Source organism: Pristiophorus japonicus, chromosome 21 (assembly GCF_044704955.1).
Source record: "Pristiophorus japonicus isolate sPriJap1 chromosome 21, sPriJap1.hap1, whole genome shotgun sequence".
NCBI classification, from domain to species: Eukaryota; Metazoa; Chordata; class Chondrichthyes; family Pristiophoridae; genus Pristiophorus; species Pristiophorus japonicus.
The window spans coordinates 2,487,135-2,510,295 of NC_091997.1; the positions used below are offsets into that span (position 1 = coordinate 2,487,135).

The following is a 23,161-nucleotide window of genomic DNA, read 5'->3' on the forward strand; positions in this document are numbered from 1 at the left end:
CTCTTCTTCGAAATAGTGGCCGTGGGATCTTTTACGCCCGCCCGAGAGAGAGCAGGCGGCGCCTCGGTTTAACATCGAAAGACGGCACCCCCGACTGCGCAGCACTCCTTCAGCACTGCGCGTCACAGCCTGGATTTTTGTGCTCCAGTCTCTGGAGTGGGATTTGAACCCACAACCGTCTGACTCGGAACGCGAGTGCGCTCCCCCACTGAGCCACGGCTGACACTGCAGAGGAAGATTTTACCAGAATGATTTGTGGGGGTGGGGAGAAGGGGGGGGGGGCTTCAGTGATCTGGAGAGACTGGGATTGTTCTCCTTAGAGCAGCGAAGGTTGAGGGGAGATTTAATGGGTGTTCAAAATGATTGAGGGTTTCCCAATGTTGGGGAAGTCCAGAACCAGAGGTCACAGTCTAAGGATAAGGGGGAAGCCATTTAGGACCGAGATGCGGAGGAACTTCTTCACCCAGAGAGTGGTGAACCTGTGGAATTCCCTGCCGCAGAGAGTTGTTGAGGCCAATTCACTAAATATATTCAAAAAGGAGTTAGATGAGGTCCTTACTACTAGGGGGATCAAGGGGTATGGCGAGAAAGCAGGAATGGGGTACTGAAGTTGAATGTTCAGCCATGAACTCATTGAATGGCGGTGCAGGCTAGAAGGGCCGAATGGCCTACTCCTGCACCTATTTTCTATGTTTCGATAGAGTAGATAGGGAGAAACTTTCCACTGGCAGGAGGGTCGGTCACAAGAGGACACACACAGTTAAGATAATTTGTGAAATAATCGGGCAGGTGAGGAATTCTTTTACGCAGCGAGTGATTATGATCTGGAATGCACTCCCTGAAGGGGCGGTGGAAGCAGATTCAATAGTAACATTCAAAAGGGAACGGAAATATTTATGGAGAAAGAGTGAAGGAGTGGGATTGGTTTGGATAGCTGTTAAAAAGAACCAGCACAGGCACAATGAACCAAATGGTCTCTTTCTGTGCTCTGATTTTAAGATTCAAATGAGAAGGATCTGGTTATTTGTATCCCGAATAATACATTTCATCCTCTGGTCCTCAAATTCTCTCTTTCTACTTCAAATGCCAAATGGAAGGGGTTCATGGACCATCCACGCAATTGCCTCTGACACTCACAACAGCATGAATTTATATAGATTACATAGAAAATAGGTGCAGGAGTAGGCCATTCGGCCCTTCGAGCCTGCACCGCCATTCAATGAGTTCATGGCTAAACATGCAACTTCAGTACCCCATTCCTGCTTTCTCGCCATACCCCTTGATCCCCCTAGTAGTAAGGACTACATCTAACTCCTTTTTGAATATATTTAGTGAATTGGCCTCAACAGCTTTCTGTGGTAGAGAATTCCACAGGTTCACCACTCTCTGGGTCAAGTAGTTTCTCCTCATCTCGGTCCTAAATGGCTTACCCCTTATCCTTAGACTGTGACCTCTGGTTCTGGACTTCCCCAACATTGGGAACATAGAGCCTTTAACATAGTAAAGTGTCCCAAGACACTTCACAGGTACGTTATCCAACAAAATCTGACACCAAGCCACATGCGAAATTAGGGGCAAGTGATCAAAAGATTGATTAAAGAGGTAGGTTTTACAGAGCATATAAGAGGTTTAGGGAGGGAATTCCAGAACTTTGGGCCCTATTTTCGCCACCATTATGTGCCATCGTAAACTACTTATGATCGATTTTTTGATATCACTGGAGATGTCGGCAGTGCCATTTAAGTGAGTTTGGCCAATTAGGATTTTTTCAAAAATGGCGCAGTGCACTATTCTGAAAAACCTTACGGTGACTTCAGAAGGTCAAGTTCCATGGCCCAGGATAGTGGGGGTGGGGGCATTCGGCCCGGGGTGGGAACGGTAGCAGGGGCCTTACGGCCCGGGATAGGAGGGGGATGCTTATCGCCTGGGATAGGATCGGGGGCACTACAATTGCTCATGTCTTGCTGCGTGTATGTTTCACTTTGCAGCGTCAGCCCCTTCAGTGTGTCCCTTGTTACCCTGGCAACCTCAGTTTTTCGGCGCAGACCTTAAGCTCCACCCACAGACCTTAAGGACAATCTGCGTTGCTCCAAAATGCATGTTTATTCTGGCGAAACTTGCAACTATTTTTTTGGCGCAGTCAGCCACTAAATCGAACGTACCTCTACAACTGTGCCAAAAATTGGCCCCTAATTAGGACCTAGACAGCTAAAGGCACCGTCAAGAATGGTGGAGCGATGAAAATTGGGCATATAGGAGAGATCAGAATTGGAGGACCGCAGAGATCTCGAAGTTGTAGGGCTGGAGGAGGTTACAGATATAGGGAGGGTGAGGCCATGGAGGGATTTGAAATAGACGTGTTGCTGGACTAAGAGTCAATGCAGTTAAGTCAGCAAAGAAATTCGCCTGCAGAATCTCTTCCTACCCCTCATCTCTTTACAGCTTTTTTGCGTACTTTCTCCTCTAAGCTTATCTTACTCATGAGACTCGCTCACTCCCTTCCCTACTCAATATTCTTTGCTGGCCTCCATTCTAGCTAGATATTTGGGTGCCAATTCCTTCTCTATCAAGCACCCAATCCTTCTTTCAAAAAGCACACACTGCCCCTTCAATCTTCTCCAACTCCCTCCCTATGGTGTTTAACTGTACATTTTATTCCCTTTAAAAAATCCACACTACATGACATTTGTTTCTTCTTGCCCAATAACAATGTCTGGAAATATGCATGTATCTCAGCTGTAATGTCAACATGAAATGTACAGTTCATAATGTACTGAAATCAGGATGCGATGCTCATGCATCTCTGGACCTGATTCTTCATAACAAAACAATGGAACATTTTGGCGGGGTTCTCATTGGGGGGGGGGGGGTGTCAATTCACCAGAAAAAATCTGGGTATTTATCTGTGGGCCACTGTAGCTGATTGATGGCGTGCCATCCGGGATTGGGAGGGCGCACAAAAGGCCGTGTGCGATGGGGCGGTGTGCGCTTTTTGAAAGGAGGATTGGGTGCTTGATAGAGAAGGAATTGGCACCCGAATATCACGCTAGAATGGAGGCCAGCAAAGAATATTGAGTAGGGAAGGGAGTGAGCGAGTCTCATGAGTAAGATAAGCTTAGAGGAGAAAGTACCCAAAAAGTATTTGAAGGAGCGGACAAAACTGTATGGAGGAGCTCAGCATTGCTTGGATTTCAGTGAAGTATACTGGTGGGTCTGTGGACTTTTGTACTATGCCCTCTTGAACTGTAGCAAAACTGCCAATAGGATAATAAATATAGATCTATTCTTCAGTTTGATTTGTATTTGGAGAGAGCATTGGAGCTGTATAGCACTAAAAAATATAGTGGCGGTTATAGATCCTGTCACTTTGTGGCTGCATTTTGAGATGAAAAACTATTTGCATGGCATTAAAACATTTTGGTTTAACTATAATTTCTCTCCCATCCCAAAGTTTGCTACTAATTGCCCTAAGTAAATCAGTCAATAACATTGAAGTATTTTAGATACGTGGCACATAAAATAGCATTTTGATAATTGGCTTATAACTTTCCCTTACAATGCCTGGTGTGTGTTCCATATACCATTGGTACATATTTTGTTGTATGTTTTGCTGCAGGGTGTAATATCAACATTCCTAATTTTATTTTCCTCTTCTAACAGCCATTGTTTCCCAATCAAGTAAGTAAGGTGAAGAAGGGTGATGATCGAAGACTGTCTGTTGAAAGAATCTACCAGAAAAAGACCCAGTTGGAGCATATTTTGCTCCGTCCTGATAGTTACATCGGTTCTGTGGAACCAGTTGTACAGGTGAATATTGATCCTTTTTGTATGGTGAATATAACACACAAATCTAAATTTATTACGAACGTGGGGGCTGAAATCTCATCTTGAACGCCGCTTTTTCCCCCACAAAATTGTCAGTGGGCGGAATAATGTACCACATAAGATGGTGACCACCCATTTCTATGAAAGATAATTTCTATGTAATATGGTCTGGAACTGTTTTGAGTGTCTTATTTCAAATTTGTCATTTGTCCCTGTTGTGTTTTTTTTAATTTCCCAAATCATATCAACATTAAAAATATATTTCATGTAATAGCATAACCTTGTGAAAACTTTGTTTAGTGGGGAAATTGAGCTGTTCACTGCCTACTGCATTGTGATGAACGAAGAGAATATTTGGTTTTCTTTTGGGGTTAAATTGTTAACTAGCTGTTTAAATTATAAAAACATTCAAAGGAAGTGCTGTTTATTGCCCCAATTTTTCTCCTTGTTTAAAGGCTCTGGAATTTGTTTCCATGGGTTCTGGTATCTTGTCCAGGTGCCCTGTGGTCAAGCCAATGAGTGACCAATGAAGGGAATATCACCGCTGAGCCCACTTGTCCTTGTGTGACATCTGTGCATGGTTTTTGCAGCATTGCACTCAGGTGCAGGAACCTGCCTGATTTCTTTTTCCGTTCTACCCACTCTCTAATATCTACTGTTGGGGGTGCTCTTACTGATATTTAGAATGAGACATTGGGGAGTTTTAATTTGCCTGGAGTTTACTGAATACCTTTGATAGTTCTACGGCTGTATAAAAAAAATACTACGTGTGATTTCCAATTGTACAAAAATGAGATCTATCTTTTTTTATAGCAAATGTGGGTATATGATGAAGAAGCTGGCCTAAATTGCAGAGAAGTGACTTTTGTTCCTGGTTTGTACAAGATATTTGATGAAATTCTAGGTATGTGGAAAAAATACTGAATAGTCTTCCTGTATTTTGAAATGCAAGGATAAATTCAATTGCTAAATTAAGTCACTTTTTTTTAATAGTGAATGCGGCCGATAACAAGCAGAGGGATAAAAACATGTCGTGCATCAAAATCAGTATTGACTCGTAAGTATTTTTGAGATCTATTTAGAAATGCTTTGTGGGTGTCTGAACATTTGAGGGGAAAACCTTTTTAAAGCTGAATATTAGTAACATCTTATTCAGAGTTTAAAACTAATTACATGTACAAGCTGACATTTAAGATGATCCTGTTTGTGTAAGTAAACCATGTCACATGACGTGAAAAATTATATGCTGTATCCAATCGTATCCATAAGTTGCATTGTACTGAGACTGCTGTGTGAGCCTAGTTGCCTTCGGCGAGATGTTGGTCGCGACCGTGGCACTGAGTAGCGCCCTTGATGGTAGGTGGTCCGAGGTTTGGTTGGGGGCGGGCATTGAGAGTGTCAGCGGTCCACTGGAGTTCAGTGTGGAAGGTCAGGGTGGTCACAGCCATGGTGCTCACCACGTGCTGGAGAAGAGGCCAGGTCACGAGTGGGGAACGAGAGGCCCAGTTGTCGCTGAAGGGGAGGAGGCCCGATCACCATTGAGGAGGTGAGGCCCAGCCGGCATTGGAGGAGGAGGAGAGCCAACTGCTGTCGCTGAAGAGGAAGAGGCCCGATTGCCGCCGAGGAGGAGAGGCCCAGCCGTCGCTGTTGGAGGGGGCCCGATCGCCTGGTCGGAGGCTTGCCGGGCGTCATCGGGGATTTGGTAGTCTTGAGCAACCTTGCCAAGGAGGAGAGGCCCAGCCGTCGCTGTTGGAGGGGGCCCGATCGCCTGGTCGGAGGCTTGCCGGGCGTCATCGGGGATTTGGTAGTCTTGAGCAACCTTGCCACTGGACCAAGACCTTGCTCAGCTAAGCCCATGTGGTAGCCGGTGTGCAACGGCCACCCCACGTTAAAATAACTCATGCACGGACATCTACCAGTTCTTTAACATGAAGTTCGGGACCTGGTATGTAAGGACCCTCATGGACAACTCCAATAGCGACAGGCCAGAACACTGCACCGCCGTAGTTGCCCGGGAACTTGGATGCTTTGATGACTACACCGGCGCTCTAAGCAAGACATGGCGGGCAGGGGAAGGCCAGCTCAAGAAACAAAATGGAGGTTACACTTCCTTCTGGAAAGGGAAACCAGAGGAAGAACGCCGCCTTCGCGGAGTCTGTTTTGCCATCAAAAACGAGCTGGTCGACCGCCTCAAAGATTCCCCCTGCGGGGTTAACGAATGTCTCGTGATTCTCCGACTCACCCTATCCCGGAATCAATGCGCCACAGTCATCAGTGCGTACGCCCCAACACTCGATGTAACAGATGAGACCAAAGAGGGTTTTTGCTCCAACCTCCAAATCCCTGTCCTGCGTCTCTGGGGACAGCAAACTGATCCTCCTCGGTGACTTCAATGCCAGGGTCGGCAAGGACACAGCCCTCTGGGGAGGTGTGATCGGCAGAGAGGGGGTAGGGAAAACCAACTTCAGCAGTACACTACTCCCGACAAAATTTCTAGAACAACACCTTGTCATCGCCAACACCTTGTTCTGCCAGAGGGACAAGTACAAGGCATCGTGGCAACGCCCTCGCTCCAAACACTGGCACCTGCTCGACTATGTCATCGTCCGAGCCAGGGAACGCAAGGATGTGCTCATCACCTGCGCCATGACAGGAGCTGACGACTGCTGGACGGACCACCGCCTAATCCGATCCATCATTGACATCAACAAAGCCCCAAAGCGGCAAGGGCAGCAGAAGCAGTGCCGCAAAAAAGCCAATGCCGGGGCACTCAAAGACCCAACTAAGAGAGCCCTTTACAGTCAGCGCGTCACAGCTAACCTGGCGTGCCTTGCTGACCCCGAGACACAGAATGCCCACAGTGCTTGGTCTGCCCTCCAGGCCTCCATAGCCAGTGCCTGTGAAGAGATGCTGGGTTACTCAACCAGGAAACACCAGGACTGGTTTGATGAGAGTGACCAGGAGATCCAAGAGCTAATAGATCACAAGCGCAGGGCATTTCTGAGCCTTGAACAACAACCCAACTCAGGAGCAGCAAGGCAGCATTACAGATGGCTTACGGCCAAGGTCCAACAAAAAACTCGGGACTTAAAGAACAGATGGTGGATGGAGAAAGCACAGGAGATGCAGCAGTTGGTCGACAGCCACGATATGCGAGGATTCTTCACCGCAGTCAAGGCCACCTACGGCCCAAACACCCAAGGCCTCACCCCACTGCTGGCCAAGAACGGGGAACACTCATCAAGGACACCAAGGCAGTCAGGGCCTGCTGGAAGGAGCACTTTGAAGATCTCCTCAATTGAGACTCTGCCTTTGACTCGAGTGTCCTCGACTCCATCCCGCAGCATGCTAAGCGCCAGCACCTCAGTAAAACCCCAGCACTGCACGAGGTAGAAAAAGCCATAAGACAGCTTAAGAACAACAAGGCTACGGGAGCAAATGGAATCACCGCTGAGGCACTGAAGTATGGCAGAGAGGCACTGTTGGCGTGAATGCATGACCTCATCTCTCTCAACTGGAGGGAGGAGAGCATGCCGGGAGATCTCAGAGATGCAGTGATCGTGACCATCTTTTAAAAAGGGGACAAGTCCGACTGCGGCAACTACAGAGGAATCTTCCTGTTATCAGCCACTGGGAAAGTCGTTGCTAGAGTCCTCCTCAACCGTCTTCTCCCAGTGGCTGAGGAGCTCCTCCAGGAGTCACGGTGCGGATTTCGTCCCCTACGGGGCACAACGGACATGATTTTTACAGTGCGACAGCTGCAAGAAAAATGCAGGGAACAGCACCAGCCCTTGTATATGCCCTTCATCGACCTTACAAAGGCCTTTGACACTGTCAACCGCGAAGGTCTATGGAGTGTCCTCCTCTGTTTCGGATGTCCCCAAAAGTTCTTCGCCATCCTCTGCCTGCTCCATGAAGACATGCAGGCTGTGATCCTAACCAACGGACCCATTACAGACCCAATCCACATCCGGACCAGGGTCAAGCAGGGCTGCGTCGTCGCCCCAATCCTCTTCTCAATCTTCCTCACTGCTGTGCTAAACTACAGAACCAGTGGGAACCTGTTCAACCTTCGTCGTCTCCAGGCCAGGTCCAAGACCACCCCAACCTCTGTCATCGAGCTACAGTATGCGAACGACGCGTGCGTCTGCGCACATGGAGGCTGAACTTCAAATCATAGTCAACGTATTCACTGAGGCGTACGAAAGCATGGGCCTTACGCTAATCATCCGTAAGACAAAGGTCCTCCAACAACGTGGACCATTTCCCATACCTCGGGAGCCTTTTATCAACAAGAGCAGACATTGACGACAAGATCAACACCACCTCTAGTGCCGCCTGAGGAAAAGAATGTTCGAAGACCAGTCCCTCAAATCTGCCATCAAGCTCATGGTCTACAGGGCTGTAGTAATACCCGCCCTCCTGTGTGGCTCAGAGACATGGACCATGTACAGTCGACACCTCAAGTCGCTGGAGAGATACCACCAACGATGTCTCAAGATTGTGAAAATCCCCTGGGAGGACAGACGCACCAATGTTAGCGTCCTCGACCAGGCCAACATTCACAGCATTGAAGCACTGACCACATTTGATCAGCTCCACTGGGCAGGCCACATTGTTTGCATGCCAGACACTAGACTCCCAAAGCAAGCGCTCTATTCGGAACTCCTTCACGGCAAACGAGCCAAAGGTGGGCAGAGGAAACTTTACAAGGACACGCTCAAAGCCTCCCTGATAAAGTGCAACATCTCCACTGACACCTGGGAGTCCCTGGCCAAAGACGGCCCTAAGTGGAGGAAGTGCATCCGGGAGGGCACTGAGCACCTCTAGTCTCATCGACAAGAGCATGCATTAATCAAGCGCAGGCAGCGGAAAGAGCATGTGGGAAACCTGTCCCACCCTCCCTTCCCTCAACAACTATCTGTTCCACCTGTGACAGGGACTGTGGTTCTTGTATTGGACTGTTCATCCACCCAAGGACACATTTTTAGAGTGAAAGCAAGTCTTCCTTGATTCCGAGGGACTACCTATGATGATGATGTACCGAGACCCAGGTGATATCATTTTTGTGCAGTAAAGATGTTTATAAAGGTGCAAATGGCCACCTCTCCGGTCATTGAGAATTGCTTGATGAACTCCTGATCTGTTGGCATTTTTCTGAGATTTGTAGCCCAACGGGACATCCTATCACAATTGTGGGATGAGTCTGAAAACCCAGGGATTGTTTGACCCAAACCATTCAATAATAAAAGTAGGAGTGTACAGTATTTACACATCTTTTAGCCTGAAATTTCCTTCATATTGTTTACTTAGTTTTATTACATTGACTGCCAGCCATCTGAAAACTCGGAGGATCAATCTTTGCAGCTATTAATACCATCAATCCAGAGCTTAGTGTAGCTCCACTATTACCATTAGCGTAGCTCCACTACTGCCATTAGCACCATCAGAAGTGAGGCTGGAACAGTCAGCACAAAGCAGTATGTATATTGCTGAGACGTGGCAGAACCGTGTCTGATGATGTAATGATAGACAAAATGATCTGTCTTGTGAACTAAAGTTACTGAAATAGAATGCAATTAATATGTTCTGGGTGACTCTTTTCTCAAACATTAGTAAATTTTCTTTAGCTACGATGAGAGATTCTCATATGCTCAGTAAGTAGTTAAACCATGCAAACCAAGAATGACCCAAGTTTTATTTTTTGCACTGTTAACCAATTTCAGTAAGGATTCCACTCTTGATCACCATACAGAGAACCTGTTGAAAATGGTGAGGTACGGTAAGAATATATAAATAAAGCAAGTGAAATAGTTATGTTTTTTATTCACAGTGAGAACAACACCATTACCGTGTGGAACAATGGAAAGGGAATTCCTATTGTGGAGCATAAAGTGGAAAAGGTTTTTGTTCCAAATCTCATTTTTGGCCAATTACTGACCTCCAGCAATTATAATGATGATCAGAAGAAAGTCACTGGTGCGTTTGTGTTATTCATTATTATTTGGAGTTCAGCTATTTGAAGTATGAGCTATAAATAGTTTGCTGATATTAGTCTCTGCGATAAGGCAGAGTATTTGTATGTGACTTTGAAGCTCAAGAAAAAATTGAAATGAAAGGAAGACTTGCATTTATATAGCGCCTTTCACGACCACCAGATGTCTCAGTGCTTTACCGCCAATGAAGTACATTCTACATTAAAATTAAAAAGTGACCAGCCATAGGCCACATTGGTACATGCCATGGAGGCTTGGGGGTTACAAGTAGAGTTTAAATTCATGTTCCCATTAATTTGCTTGTATCTCAGGGTCTGGATAATACAGTATTTTGATGTTCTGATTTATGAACTAGCGAGGCAACTATCAAGAACAGTTATTCCCGGACTCACAACATTTAATAAAGACAAATGAATTAAAAAAAAAAATTTTTTTTTTTAAGTGCAAATAGGATTACATTGCCTGGATTTCAAGGGCCAGGTAGCCTGGGTTTGGAAATAACTGATCTGAAGCAACTCCTCTTGCCCAGAATTGAAATCTCCTTTATAGCCCTCGTATGTAGTGGGGATGGGGGAGAGGTGGAAGTAAGGTGGCATCTTTCTATAATTGAGAACGTTTTTGTTTATGACTAACTGATTTCCTGTGGCATTTTACATGGAGAGTCGAGACCAAGTGAAGTGGGAGTAGAACTGCCCCAGGATGCTCACACAATCCCTTAATTTAAGTTCATATATTCTGTCCTATAATATTTTGCTTTTATGTTAAATAGTTAAATGGCAAAATCCGTGGGAGTTTGAAAAGTAGAGTTGGTTGGAGTATAGGAGTTTCTTTGCAGTACAGTTTGAGCTGGGAAAGGCAAAACTTGCAGGAGGGTGTAATTACAGCATGACAAGTCAACATAAGCAATTTCATTATAAATGTGTGATAAAGTATGACAATATGATAATTGGAAGCAAGGTTTTGTAGATAGCAATTAAGTGCAGATTTTAAGATTAGTAATGTAGATAGATAATGCTGTATCTGCTCATAATGATTTACTTCTCCATGATACCTGGATTTCAGGCTGTGTGTGGTGCTCCGGATACGATAAAAAAAATGTCAGTGTATAAGTTGCAAATCTGATGCCTTCAGCTTTTGCTTTTTAAACTATTACTGGATGAGAGACTGAACCTCGTTTGTTTCTTTCAGGTGGACGAAATGGTTATGGTGCAAAACTCTGCAACATCTTCAGTACAAAGTTTACAGTAGAAACTGCTTGCAAGGAGTACAAGAAAACTTTCAGACAGGTACATTCAACTCCTGACAACTCCAGGTGGAAATAAACCTTTTTGGTCCAGCTTTGGTTCAAAAGAACGTTAATTTGCAAAGTTTGCAGTGCGAGACAGCCCTTGGGTAGTGTTGACCGATAGTCCGGCACTTTTAGCAGAATGTAGATGTTGCGGCCTTGAAGAATTCCTAGAAAAATCATACTGAATGCTGCATCACTTTTCAGGTTTTTTTTAAATAGCAAGTATATTTTGAATCGTGTTCTGTTTCTTGCTTGCAATAGTCTTCAGAAAACACATAGCGTGAGGTGTGTTATGCAGGCAGTATATATGCTTAAGTTAATTTAATTCCTATTTAAAATATTTTTAGACAAATTCTAGGATGACGTAAATTTAATTAAGCGTTAGTTTTCTTTAATTTTATCTTGCTTTCCTCTGCAGACCTGGACGAACAATATGGGAGATGCACAAGATCCTAAAATCAAGTCCTTCGACGGCGATGACTACACTTGTATCACCTTTCAACCTGATCTCCCCAAGTTCAAAATGCAGATCCTTGATAAAGACATTGTGGCGATTATGTCACGAAGAGCATATGATATTGCTGGCACCTGCAAAGGAGTCAGAGTTTTCCTAAATGGCAAGAAATTACCTGTACGTTTTAAATAATACAGTTGGGGTCATTTGGGAGAGGTGTATTTGTGCACAACTCTATATCTTTATGCCACAGCGTTATATCACAAAAGAAGTGGCAAATTGAAAGTTTTTTAAGGAGCTTGGTTCATTTTCACAAATATTTTAAAATTAATACAACGATTTACTCTAATTTTAATGTTAGATATTAAGTAATGACTGACCCAACAACATGCATTTATATCCTGATACTGTATCAATGTTGCTGCAGTTTATTTTCAAGGTACAAAAGAAACATCCAGTTGTACATTCAGAACTGCTGGTCACAAGAGTTATTTTGCACTTCATATCCATAAAAAATTTGTACCTACCATTTCTCAGACAAGAAGACAGGCGGACAGCGTGCTTCTTGGCCCATGTTTTTTTTTCCCAAGCCGGCCCACTGTTTAGATTAGGAATTCTGTTAATTCCCCTCCCATCTCCTGTTCTCAGGTTACAGTGGGAAAGTAAAGAAGGCTTTGTGTAACAATTCCTGTGAACATTAAATTAAATGCACTTTAACAGAGTTGATCAGTAAATTAGATAATGTCCGCAACTGTGGTACTTTACCATGTCTTTCTGCTTATAGGTTTCTGGATTCCGTAGCTATGTGGATCTTTACATAAAAGACAAAGTGGATGAAACAGGCAGCCCACTTAAAATAGTCCATGAAGTTGTAAATAACCGGTGGGAAATTTGTCTGACTATGAGTGAGAAAGGCTTCCAGCAGATAAGCTTTGCAAATAGCATTGCTACCACGAAGGTAAGCTAATGCTTCATTATACTAGTTACACGTGTCTGGCCAAATGTATTTGGCTTGGATAATGTGGCCGTTTTTTTTTTAAATGGTTTTCCTGAAGACTTGCCGAGTTTGTTCAGGGAGTAGCTGAGCCAAACATACCACAGAGCTGGTTTAATCTTCTACTTGGAGTTGGCTGATCTCGGAGGGGAAAATGTACAGCTATAATGGCAATTTGTGTGATGTGTACTGCAGGGCAATTACCTGTGAAGCATTATCTCAGCATGGAGTCTCTGCTTTTTGGGATAAGAGAAAATTGTTCAGGGACCACAAAGTTAGGTTTGGGATTGCATGGAACATTGGATTAGCATATTTTTTATCTTTGGTGAATTTGAATCCAGACCCGAATTAATTTGAACAATATCAATTCAGTTCATAGTAAGTCGAAGTAGACAGCACAAATTCCCATTATTATGATTTTTTTTTTAATTGACACTGTATTGGCAATCTATAGGGATGGCTGTTGTGGAAAATTTGTTTGAACGCTGTAGAGGGTTATCTGGAGCTGTAAATTGTTGAGCAAATAAAGGAAACTTGACTCTGTCCGAACTGCACTCCACACATGATAACGGTGTGCTTGGTTATTAAATTAGGTAGCAAAAAATTGAGCATTCTGTCATCTAGTGCTGCCATCTTAACCTTGATGAGTAGAAAACAAAATGAACAAAAATGTAATTTTGCAAATTAAAAAGTTGATTGCCCTTTCAAAATAGTACTTGGGATAAACGGAAAGACTGGCTCATTGTACTTTTTAAAAATAACAACTTGCATTTATATAGTGTCTCTAATGTAGAAAAAACATCCTAAGGCACTTCACAAAGACTTAATTAGACATAAATCGACACTGAGCCAAGGAAGATATTAGGCATGGTGACTAAAAACTTGGTCAGAGGTAGGGCTTAAAGAGGGTTGCAAAGGAGGTGGCGAGGCAAAGTGTATTGGGAAATAAATTTCAGAGCTTGGGCCTGCACGGTTCAAGGCACCACTGCCAGGGGTGCACAGAAGGCCAGAGTTGGAGGGCTGATAGTCATCTGTTTTACTTGAAGCATTTTAATGACTTGTGTTAAAATTTCTTTTTCCAGGGTGGTAGACATGTTGACTATGTCACTGACCAATTAATTAACAAGTTAATTGAGGTCGTTAAGAAGAAAAATAAAGGAGGGGTGACAGTGAAGCCATTTCAGGTAAGGCGTGCATAAAAGTGCAGTCTGGCAGTGTATCTGATGTCTGAAAATGAAATGTATCTTTTTGACATAGCTGACTGGTATGCAGATATGAGATAGAAGGTGGATTTTAAGTGAGGGGGGATGTAGCCTCCAGTGGTTTAGACACTTTCTGTGTGGGTATCCACTTCAAATAATGACCACTGGAGGGATCCCCTGTCCCAACCCCAACACTTAATTAGGTGTACCGCCACTCAAAGGAAGCAGGGCACAATCTCTGGCGCTCCACTTCTTTTTGGGGCGGGTCCTGGGGTGGTAAGTCAGGTGCTGCCCGGATGCTCCGCATAGCACTGACGCGCTTCAACTCCCTTTCGATTAAAGGGAGGGTCGCTGCGCACTCTGCATGGCCTCTGGTGGCTGCCACTGGACCACCAGTGTGTGACCAGGCCAGCAGCCCGGCACCCAAGACGGAGTGCCGGGCTGCATGATGACGGCACACTCTGCCACCATCGTCGAGCCGAACAGAGAGTCGGCCAGCAAAAAAAAAATGGCATCCCCTTGAATCCCCGAGAGCGGATGCTTCACGACCCTCGAGGCTGGCGTTGACATCCGGCTCGTTGGTCTGTTAAGGGGCCACCACGCACAGCGATGACTCCTCACCGGTTGCCCGGGACACGGTTTTGCAACATCTCGGGCAATTTCCCAGGAGGCTGTAGCGCCCCCTTCCCCTGGACTAAGCCCCCTCCCAGGTGGTGCTAACCAGGCTATAAAAAGGGGCAAACTCGCCCCCCCTTCTGCATCTGTACTTTCTGAAATAGATAATGCTACCTTATAAAAAGCAATAATGGGACTTAGTTATGTTCTCAATCTGTCCCAATTTAATTTTTGTCTTCTACCTTATTTTTAAAAAAAACATGGGAGTTGCTGATCATTGTATGAATGTTTAAATCTCATTCTTTTGAGAGTTGACTATGATATTTTGTTTTGCTGTTTGGTTGTTCTGTGTTGCCTGTTTGTGTATTAATTTTTAAACGCTGTGAATTTGGATTTGTGACAGGTCAAGAATCACCTGTGGGTCTTTGTGAACAGTTTGATTGAAAACCCAACATTTGACTCCCAGACTAAAGAGAACATGACCCTTCAAGCAAAGAGCTTTGGCTCAAGTTGTGTGTTGTCAGAGAAGTTCATCAAAGCGGTATGTTTGGATTTTGACTTTTTCTGCTTTGAGTTGTACACTTAACTAGATTTTCAAAGTGTGCCCAAAGCTGTACACTATCCTCCGGCTGTGGCCTAACCAATTTAACATTCCTTCTTTGCTTTTGCATTGAATGCCACTATATATAAAGCTCAGAATCACGTTTACATTGTTAGGCTTTGTCTATCAGAATGCAGCCCCCACCTTAAAGAGTTATGCATCTACACTTCTACATCTCTGTTCCTCCCATCTTTTACAAATCTTATCTCTGCTAAAATGTCTGTGGTCATCTTGCATTCTTTTACCATGCCACTAATTTGGTTCTTTTGCCCTGTTCCTTGCTTCCTGACCACTAGCTATCTATGTCCTGGCAGGGTCGTTGGTGTAGTTTTCACATTTATATCTGATTTCAGTTATCGATGCTTTCCTACTCTTCAGAAGGCAGGTGTCTTTGCTTATGCAAAACATTTTAAGTATTATTTGATTGTGGGATGCACAGCGGAGTTTCAACATGCTGGCACTGACTAGTAGAAGACTAAATCACACTAATAATTTTCTGTATGACTAGTTCCTTTTTTCTGCTATGCCATTGTTGGGGAAGTGATAAACAGAGTACCAAAGACTTTCCAAGAGAAGGGAGTCAGCCAAAACTGTCTTCCTTGACCGTTACAACTTTAGACGCCTGTTTCATGATGCCTACTCATGCTATATCATTAGTTAAGTGGTAATTTTGAATATTTCTATGTTTATGGGTTTAAAAAATTATTCTGCCTTAATTGCTTGGACCAGAATTATAAAAACAGCGGTGAGATTGTGCTTCACACAATATTCTTCTGTTTCCATTGCAGGCAATAACCTGTGGTGTCATTGAAAGTATCATGAACTGGGTTCGGTTTAAGGCTCAGAATATGCTTAATAAGAAATGCTCAGGATTGAAACAAACCAAGATCAAGGGAATTCCCAAACTGGACGATGCCAACGATGCTGGTATGATGAGATTGCATTTTATTTTCTGGCATTTGGCGCTAAGGAATGTTTGGGGACGACCCATAGTATTGTTAGCAGTTAAGTTAAGGATCAGCATTAAAGTGATGAGCATTTTAATGCGAAGAAAAACTCATTTGTCAGCTGTAACTGGCAGATAGAGTAACTTAAAATTTGTCAATCATCAGTGACTTTATGAATTTAGGTTCTATAAGGATGATTAAGTGCATGTCTTTTTACTAAGACCTGTAATATAACCATAATTATGAATTCTGTTCTTGTGTTCACTATTCAATTGATTCATTTATTTTCTTTGGGAGGAAGGTTATCCATTTGATCTTTAAACATCCCATAGGCCATCTGAAATCATTGAGAAAACATTGATTAAAAACTCTTAACATTGAGTTATGCAGATCACAATTAAGCAGGATGGGTGTTCACAATTACAAGAAGCTTTTCAGCAAGATAGTCATGGATGCCTATTTTAAGACTCATTGTTAGATTCAGCTAGTTGCCCATGTGGCAGTTGAAGCTTGAAGTGATCATGGAGTACATTTTCAGTTGCTGTTTCCAGTAGTTTCAGGTGACAGCAGGATAAATCCAGCATGCCTGATTTGTGACAGGATTTCTTTCAGGAAATGGGGTTGAGTCAGGCATGCTGACTACTGCACTGGGTGGTCTGATTTGCCCTGCTGTCAAGCACTTGGAGTGGTAACTGTAAAATTTATCCAATGGGAATGGTCCTTTTGGTGGCTGTTAATACAGGTTTTGGTGCTTGGTGAATCTCAAAGTTTCTGGACAGAACTTCAACTGAACCTCAAGTTATTAAATTTACTGTTCTCAGGACCGTGATCATTTGGAGAGTATAAGGAACAAGTAGATGTGCTTGTGTTTGTACAGTTAGATATTTTGCTTCCTTAGATCCATAGCCACAGAATACATATAAATTCATTTTGAAATATGAATTATTATGTGACCATAAAGATGAAACTTTTTTTCCCCAGGAACTAAACATTCTCAGGGTTGTACTCTCATCCTGACTGAGGGAGATTCGGCCAAGACTTTGGCTGTGTCAGGTCTGGGAGTAGTTGGACGAGATAGATATGGCGTGTTTCCTCTTAGAGGTAAAGTTCTCAACGTACGAGAAGCCTCTCACAAACAGGTAGGTCGGTGTAAAGTGTAAAATGTCCATTAGTGATGCAACAACACTTGCATTTATATAGCATATTTAACGTTGAAACTGTCTCAAAGCACATCACAAAGGCATAATCAATAAAATGGACACTGAGCCAGAGGAGATAACGATGGTTGACCAGAGTTGTATTTTAAAGAAGGTCTGAAAGGAGTGGGGGAAGGCATATGGGCTTTAGGGAGGGAATCCCAGCAAGTGAGGCTGAGGCGGCCGAAGGCACGTCTGCCAGTAGTGGTGCAGAAGAGGCTAGAGTTGGAGAAATCAGGGAGGTTGCAGCACCAGAAGTGGTTACTCCTCACCTAAGAAGGGGTGAGGCCACGCAAGAATTTAAACAAGAATTTTAAATTTGAGGAATTGGGGGACCAGGAAGCAATGTAGGTCAATGTAAACACGGAATCTGGGAAAAGGGGATGGAATATGGCCAGCAAGAGTTTTCAGTGCCTATGGATGGTGGACGGCGGGAGGTCAGAAGAGGAGCCTTGGAATAAGCAAGTTTGGAGGTGATAAAGGTGGGATAGGGTTTTCAGAAGCATATGAGTTGATATCGGAATGGAGACAGAGACGATGTTAGAAGTGGAAGTAGGGGGCTTTTGTGATGGAGAGGATATGGATTTGTAAGCCCAACCAGCGGCCGACTCGGGCGCTGAGGTTGTGAACAATCTGGTCCAGTCTGAGGCGGTGCCCAGGGAGGGGGATGGAATCAGTGACATGGATGCAGTTTGTGGTGAAAGCTGAAGAAAATTGCTTTGGTGTTCCGATGTTTAGTGGAGGAAATTGTGGCTTATCAAAGATTGGATTTTGGACAAGATGTCTGACCGTGCATGCGCAGTGGAGGAATAGAGCTGGGTGTCATCAGTGTACACATGGAAGCTGACCCTATGTTTGTAGATGACATCATTAAAGGGCACTGAGTTAAAGAGGAACGGGCCAAAGATGGAACTCCAGAGGTAATTGTGTGAGGACAGAAAGAGAAGACATTGCTAGCAATGTCCAGGCAAGGCTCAGATAGGTAAGAGTGGAAGTGAGTGAGAGCAGTCCAACTGAGCTGGGCATTGGAGGAGAGGTGTAGGAAGAGGTTAATGTATTCGACTGTGTCAGAGGCTGCGGAGAGCGAGAGGAGGAACAGTGAACTATGGTAGTCACAGAATAACTGGTTACACTCGTTCCAGTGCTGTGGTGGAGGGGGGGGGGGGGCGGGTACAAACCTAATTGTATAGATTTAAATGGAGTTGCAGGAGAAATAACCACTGATTTGGGAGGTAATGGCACATTCAAGCACTTTGGAGAAAAAAATGGTGGTTTGAGATCGGGTGGTACTTTGCGAGGGGGAGAATCAAGTGCAAGTTTTTTGAAGAGGGGTTGATGACTATTTTGAAAGGGGGGAGGACAGTGTCAGGAAAAGGAATCGTTTAAAATGTCAGAATGGAGTCCATAAAGGAAGTTGGGTGAGCGGTTTAGTGGGAGTTAAGGGAGCAAGAGGGTGGATTTTATGGACTGTATGAGCTTGGATAGAGAAACTGGATAAGATGCAGGTTTGGGGCTAAGGAACGGGGCCTTGGAGGAGGTTTCACTTCGTGGGAAGGGAGGAAGCTGCTGATGAAATGGTCTATACCTTGGTGACTAGGTTCATGAACTCCTTGTACTTGTTGGCGGGGGTGGGAAAGAGGGGTTTAAGTAGTGGAGAAAAGAAGCCTGGTATTCGTTTTGCTTTCCAGAGTGATCCTGGATTAGTGGGCGGATTCAGCAAAGGAGATTGAGGCCTGATAGAGCTTGATGTGGTCAGTCAGATATGGATGTGCAACTTATTATAGAACTGTATTGCATTCATATATCACCAAATTCCCTCATCTTAGGACATTTCACTATTAAATGCACTATATAAATGTATGTTTTTGTTTTTGATGGATGATTAAATGACAAGTGAACCACTCCTTGCATTGCACCTTTGGTTCATTTTTATTAAATGCCACAGTCAACTCGTTTAGTCAGCAAATTTTTCAATCATTAGAAACCTATGTATAAATCTACCAGTGCAGATGTAGAGAATTATTCTCTGAACATTTGTAATTTAACCACCTGGAGAAAATTTATTTTCATAATCTTGCAATACCTGTGTTACATGGAAAGAATAATCAACTGGCGTTTATATAGTGCATTGCCACATTTTCAAGTTGTCCCAAGGTGCTTTTCAACCAATATATTATTCGGTGATTCCCCAAGGTAAATCTTATGGTTGCTGATTACTCTTTGGGCTGTCCTTACTATACATATAAAGCAATATTGCGCTCTTATACACTAACTTCCGTAGTCTTTTTCTAAAAAGATGGTATTCAGTGCTGTGTTCTCTGCTATGTGGGAGTGTGTTCCTTGCTGTCAGGCCACCAACAGTTCTGCTCCTAATCAACCACTATCGGTCAGATTAGGAATGGGTGCTGTCCAATCTGAGTTGGTGTTTCAGCAAATGAAGCATGCTATCATCTAATACATTTATTGTAAGTTCCAATGGATAATTAAATGAGTTGCTACTTTGGTAGACAGTCAGAAATATTTGGATTACATACATGTGGGATTTTTGTTTTTCAGATTATGGAAAATGCAGAGATCAACAACATGATAAAAATCATTGGTCTGCAGTACAAGAAGAGCTACGATGATCAGGAGTCTCTAAAGACACTCCGTTATGGAAAACTGATGATTATGACAGATCAGGTTGGCCGAATTAAGTTGTAGCGTTGAAATAATTACTCATCTTTTTTAGCTGTGCGCAAAAGTTCAGGCCGTGAATATTCAAATGACAGTTTATTATATGTTACTTTGCAGCAACACTACAAATAAACCTCTTCCCTGCCCCCTGCACCCACCCCTACACACACAAGGTTGTAATCTGTTGAAATTGCACTTTGTTGCACGTTAATGCCAGTAGGTAAACAAGGTAGAAATTGGTTTTGCTGTAAGGATTGAACATGCTAAAGCTAAACTTATAATTCAATAAATCACTATGTATAGTACTAAATGAATGGCAGGAAATATTACTTGCTATAATAATACCTTGACCAATTTTGATAGTGAAAGCAAGTGAGGTGAGAGTGATTGCCCTTGACATCATAGTGACATTTGATTGAGTGGCACCAAGGAGCCCTAGTAAAACTGAAGTCAATCGGAATCAGGGGGGAAACTCTCCACTGGCTGGAGTCATACCAAGCACAAAGGAAGGTGGTTGTTGGAGGTCAATCATCCCAACCCCAGGATATCGCTGCAGGGGTCCCTCAAGCAAAAGTTAAAGCACATGGGATTGGGGGTAGTGTGCTGACATGGATTGAGAACTGGTTGTCAGACGGGAAGCAAAGAGTAGGAGTAAATGGGGACTTTTCAGAATGGCAGGCAGTGACTAGTGGGGTACCGCAAGGTTCTGTGCTGGGGCCCCAGCTGTTTACACTGTACATTAATGATTTAGACGAGGGGATTAAATGTAGTATCTCCAAATTTGCGGATGACACTAAGTTGGGTGGCAGTGTGAGCTGCAAGGAGGATTCTATGAGGCTGCAGAGCGACTTGGATAGGTTAGGTGAGTGGGCAAATGCATGGCAGATGAAGTATAATGTGGATAAATGTGAGGTTATCCACTTTGGTGGTAAAAACAGAGAGACAGACTATTATCTGAATGGTGACAGATTAGGAAAAGGGCAGGTGCAAAGAGACCTGGGTGTCATGGTACATCAGTCATTGAAGGTTGGCATGCAGGTACAGCAGGCGGTTAAGAAAGCAAATGGCATGTTGGCCTTCATAGCGAGGGGATTTGAGTACAAGGGCAGGGAGGTGTTGCTACAATTGTACAGGGCCTTGGTGAGGCCACACCTGGAGTATTGTGTACAGTTTTGGTCTCCTAACCTGAGGAAGGACATTCTTGCTATTGAGGGAGTGCAGTGAAGGTTCACCAGACTGATTCCCGGGATGGCGGGACTGACCTATCAAGAAAGACTGGATCAACTGGGCTTGTATTCACTGGAGTTCAGAAGAATGAGAGGGGACCTCATAGAAACGTTTAAAATTCTGACGGGGTTAGACAGGTTAGATGCAGGAAGAATGTTCCCAATGTTGGGGAAGTCCAGAACCAGGGGTCACAGTCTAAGGATAAGGGGGAAGCCATTTAGGACCGAGATGAGGAGGAATTTCTTCACCCAGAGAGTGGTGAACCTGTGGAATTCTCTACCACAGAAAGTTGTTGAGGCCAATTCACTAAATATATTCAAAAAGGAGTTAGATGAAGTCCTTACTACTAGGGGAATCAAGGGGTATGGTGAGAAAGCAGGAATGGGGTACTGAAGTTGCATGTTCAGCCATGAACTCATTGAATGGCGGTGCAGGCTAGAAGGGCCGAATGGCCTACTCCTGCACCTATTTTCTATGTTTCAAGGCAGTGTCCTAGGCCCAACCATCTTCAGCTGCTGCATCAGTGGCTTTCCCTCCATCATAAGGTCAGAAGTGGGAATGTTTGCTGATGACTGCAGTGTTCAGTGTTATTCGCAACTCCTCAGATAATGAAGTAGTCCATACCATCATGCAGCAAGACCTGGATGACATTCAGGCTTGGGCTGATAAGTGGCAAGTAATTGGTGTGCCACACAAGTGCCAGGCAATGGCTATCTCCAACAAGCGAGAGTCTAAGCACCGCCCCTTCACATTCAACGGCCTTACCATAGCCGAATCCCCCGCCATCGACATTTTGGGGGTCACCATTGACCAGAAACTTAACTGGACCAGCTACATAAATACTGTGGCAACAAGAGCAGGTCAGAGGCTGGGTATTCTGCAGCGAATATCTCACCTCCAGATTCCCCAAAGCCTTTCCACCATCTACAAGGTACAAGTCAGGAGTGTGATGGAATACTCTCCACTTGCCTGGATAAGTGCAGCTCCAACAACACTCAAGAAATTCGACACCATCTAGAACAAAGCAGCCTGCTTGATTGGCATCCTATCCACTACCTTAAACATTCTCTCCCTCCCTCCTGGCTGCAGTGTGTACCATCTACAAGATGCACTACAGCAACTCGCTAAGGCTTCTCAGACAGCACCTCCCAAACCCATGACCTCTACAGCCTAGAAGGACACGGGCAGCAGGTGCATGAGAGTACCATCACCTCCAAGTTCTCCTCCATGTTGCACACCATCCTGACTTGAAAGTATATTGCTGTCACTGGGTCAAATTCCTAGAACTCCCCCTGTAACAGCACTGTGGGAGTACCTTCACCACACAGACTGTAGCCGTTCAAGAAGGTGGCTCACCACCATCTCGAGGGCAATTCGGAATTGGCAATAAATGCTGGTCGTGCTAGCAACGCCCACACCCCAGGAACAAATAAAAATATATTATGGTGTATTACATCTATGGATGATCCAACAATTTTAGTGAGGCTACCCTCTCGGTGCAGAGCTTGGTGTACCCTATTAATTGCGCTCCTGACTTTCTGGTGATGAACATAGAAAATAGGTGTAGGAGTAGGCCATTCGGCCCTTCAAGCTTGCACCACCATTCAATAAGATCATGGTTGATCATTCACCTCACTACCCTTTTCCTGCTTTCTCTCCATACCCCTTGATCCCTTTAGCTGTAAGGGGCATATCTAACTCCCTCTTGAATATATCCAATGAACTGGCATCAACAACTCTCTGCGGTACAGAATTCCACAGGTTAACAACTCTCAGTGAAGAAGTTTCTCCTCTTCTAAAATTTGGGAGTACTGTAAATCAGCAGTGCAACCTCTGCACCCGATTGGGAGCGTGATGCCTCATTGAATTTACCCTTATAAATGTCCAAGCTGAGATACATTGATTATATGGAGATATGTTATCCAGTTATGGTCAGCTTATTTACAAAAAGTGAAACATTAGAAAATATTCCAAGACTTGTAAAGATTCAACGGACATCAACTTGGAAGTGAGACATTATATAAGGTTTTCTTGACTTTCATTCTCACATGTAATATACTATACTCGGCCAAGAGGACGGATTTGAGATCTTGTTTATAAAATTTGTCTGTCCTAATGCTTTCATTATGCAGGTTTGTGG

General features: G+C 44.0%; 1 protein-coding gene across 1 annotated transcript in view; it reads left to right on the top strand.

Annotated features, from left to right (window-relative positions):
* Positions 1–23,161, top strand: part of top2a (DNA topoisomerase II alpha) — a 64,513-nt gene that overhangs the window by 870 nt on the left and 40,482 nt on the right. Inside the window, exons 2-13 of the mRNA XM_070864254.1 lie at positions 3,661–3,807; positions 4,639–4,729; positions 4,819–4,882; positions 9,659–9,804; positions 11,010–11,107; positions 11,528–11,740; positions 12,348–12,521; positions 13,640–13,741; positions 14,778–14,915; positions 15,764–15,902; positions 16,904–17,061; positions 19,675–19,800. Of these exons, the coding sequence (XP_070720355.1) occupies positions 3,661–3,807; positions 4,639–4,729; positions 4,819–4,882; positions 9,659–9,804; positions 11,010–11,107; positions 11,528–11,740; positions 12,348–12,521; positions 13,640–13,741; positions 14,778–14,915; positions 15,764–15,902; positions 16,904–17,061; positions 19,675–19,800 (1,596 nt within the window). The remainder of the gene's footprint in view (positions 1–3,660; positions 3,808–4,638; positions 4,730–4,818; positions 4,883–9,658; positions 9,805–11,009; positions 11,108–11,527; positions 11,741–12,347; positions 12,522–13,639; positions 13,742–14,777; positions 14,916–15,763; positions 15,903–16,903; positions 17,062–19,674; positions 19,801–23,161) is intronic.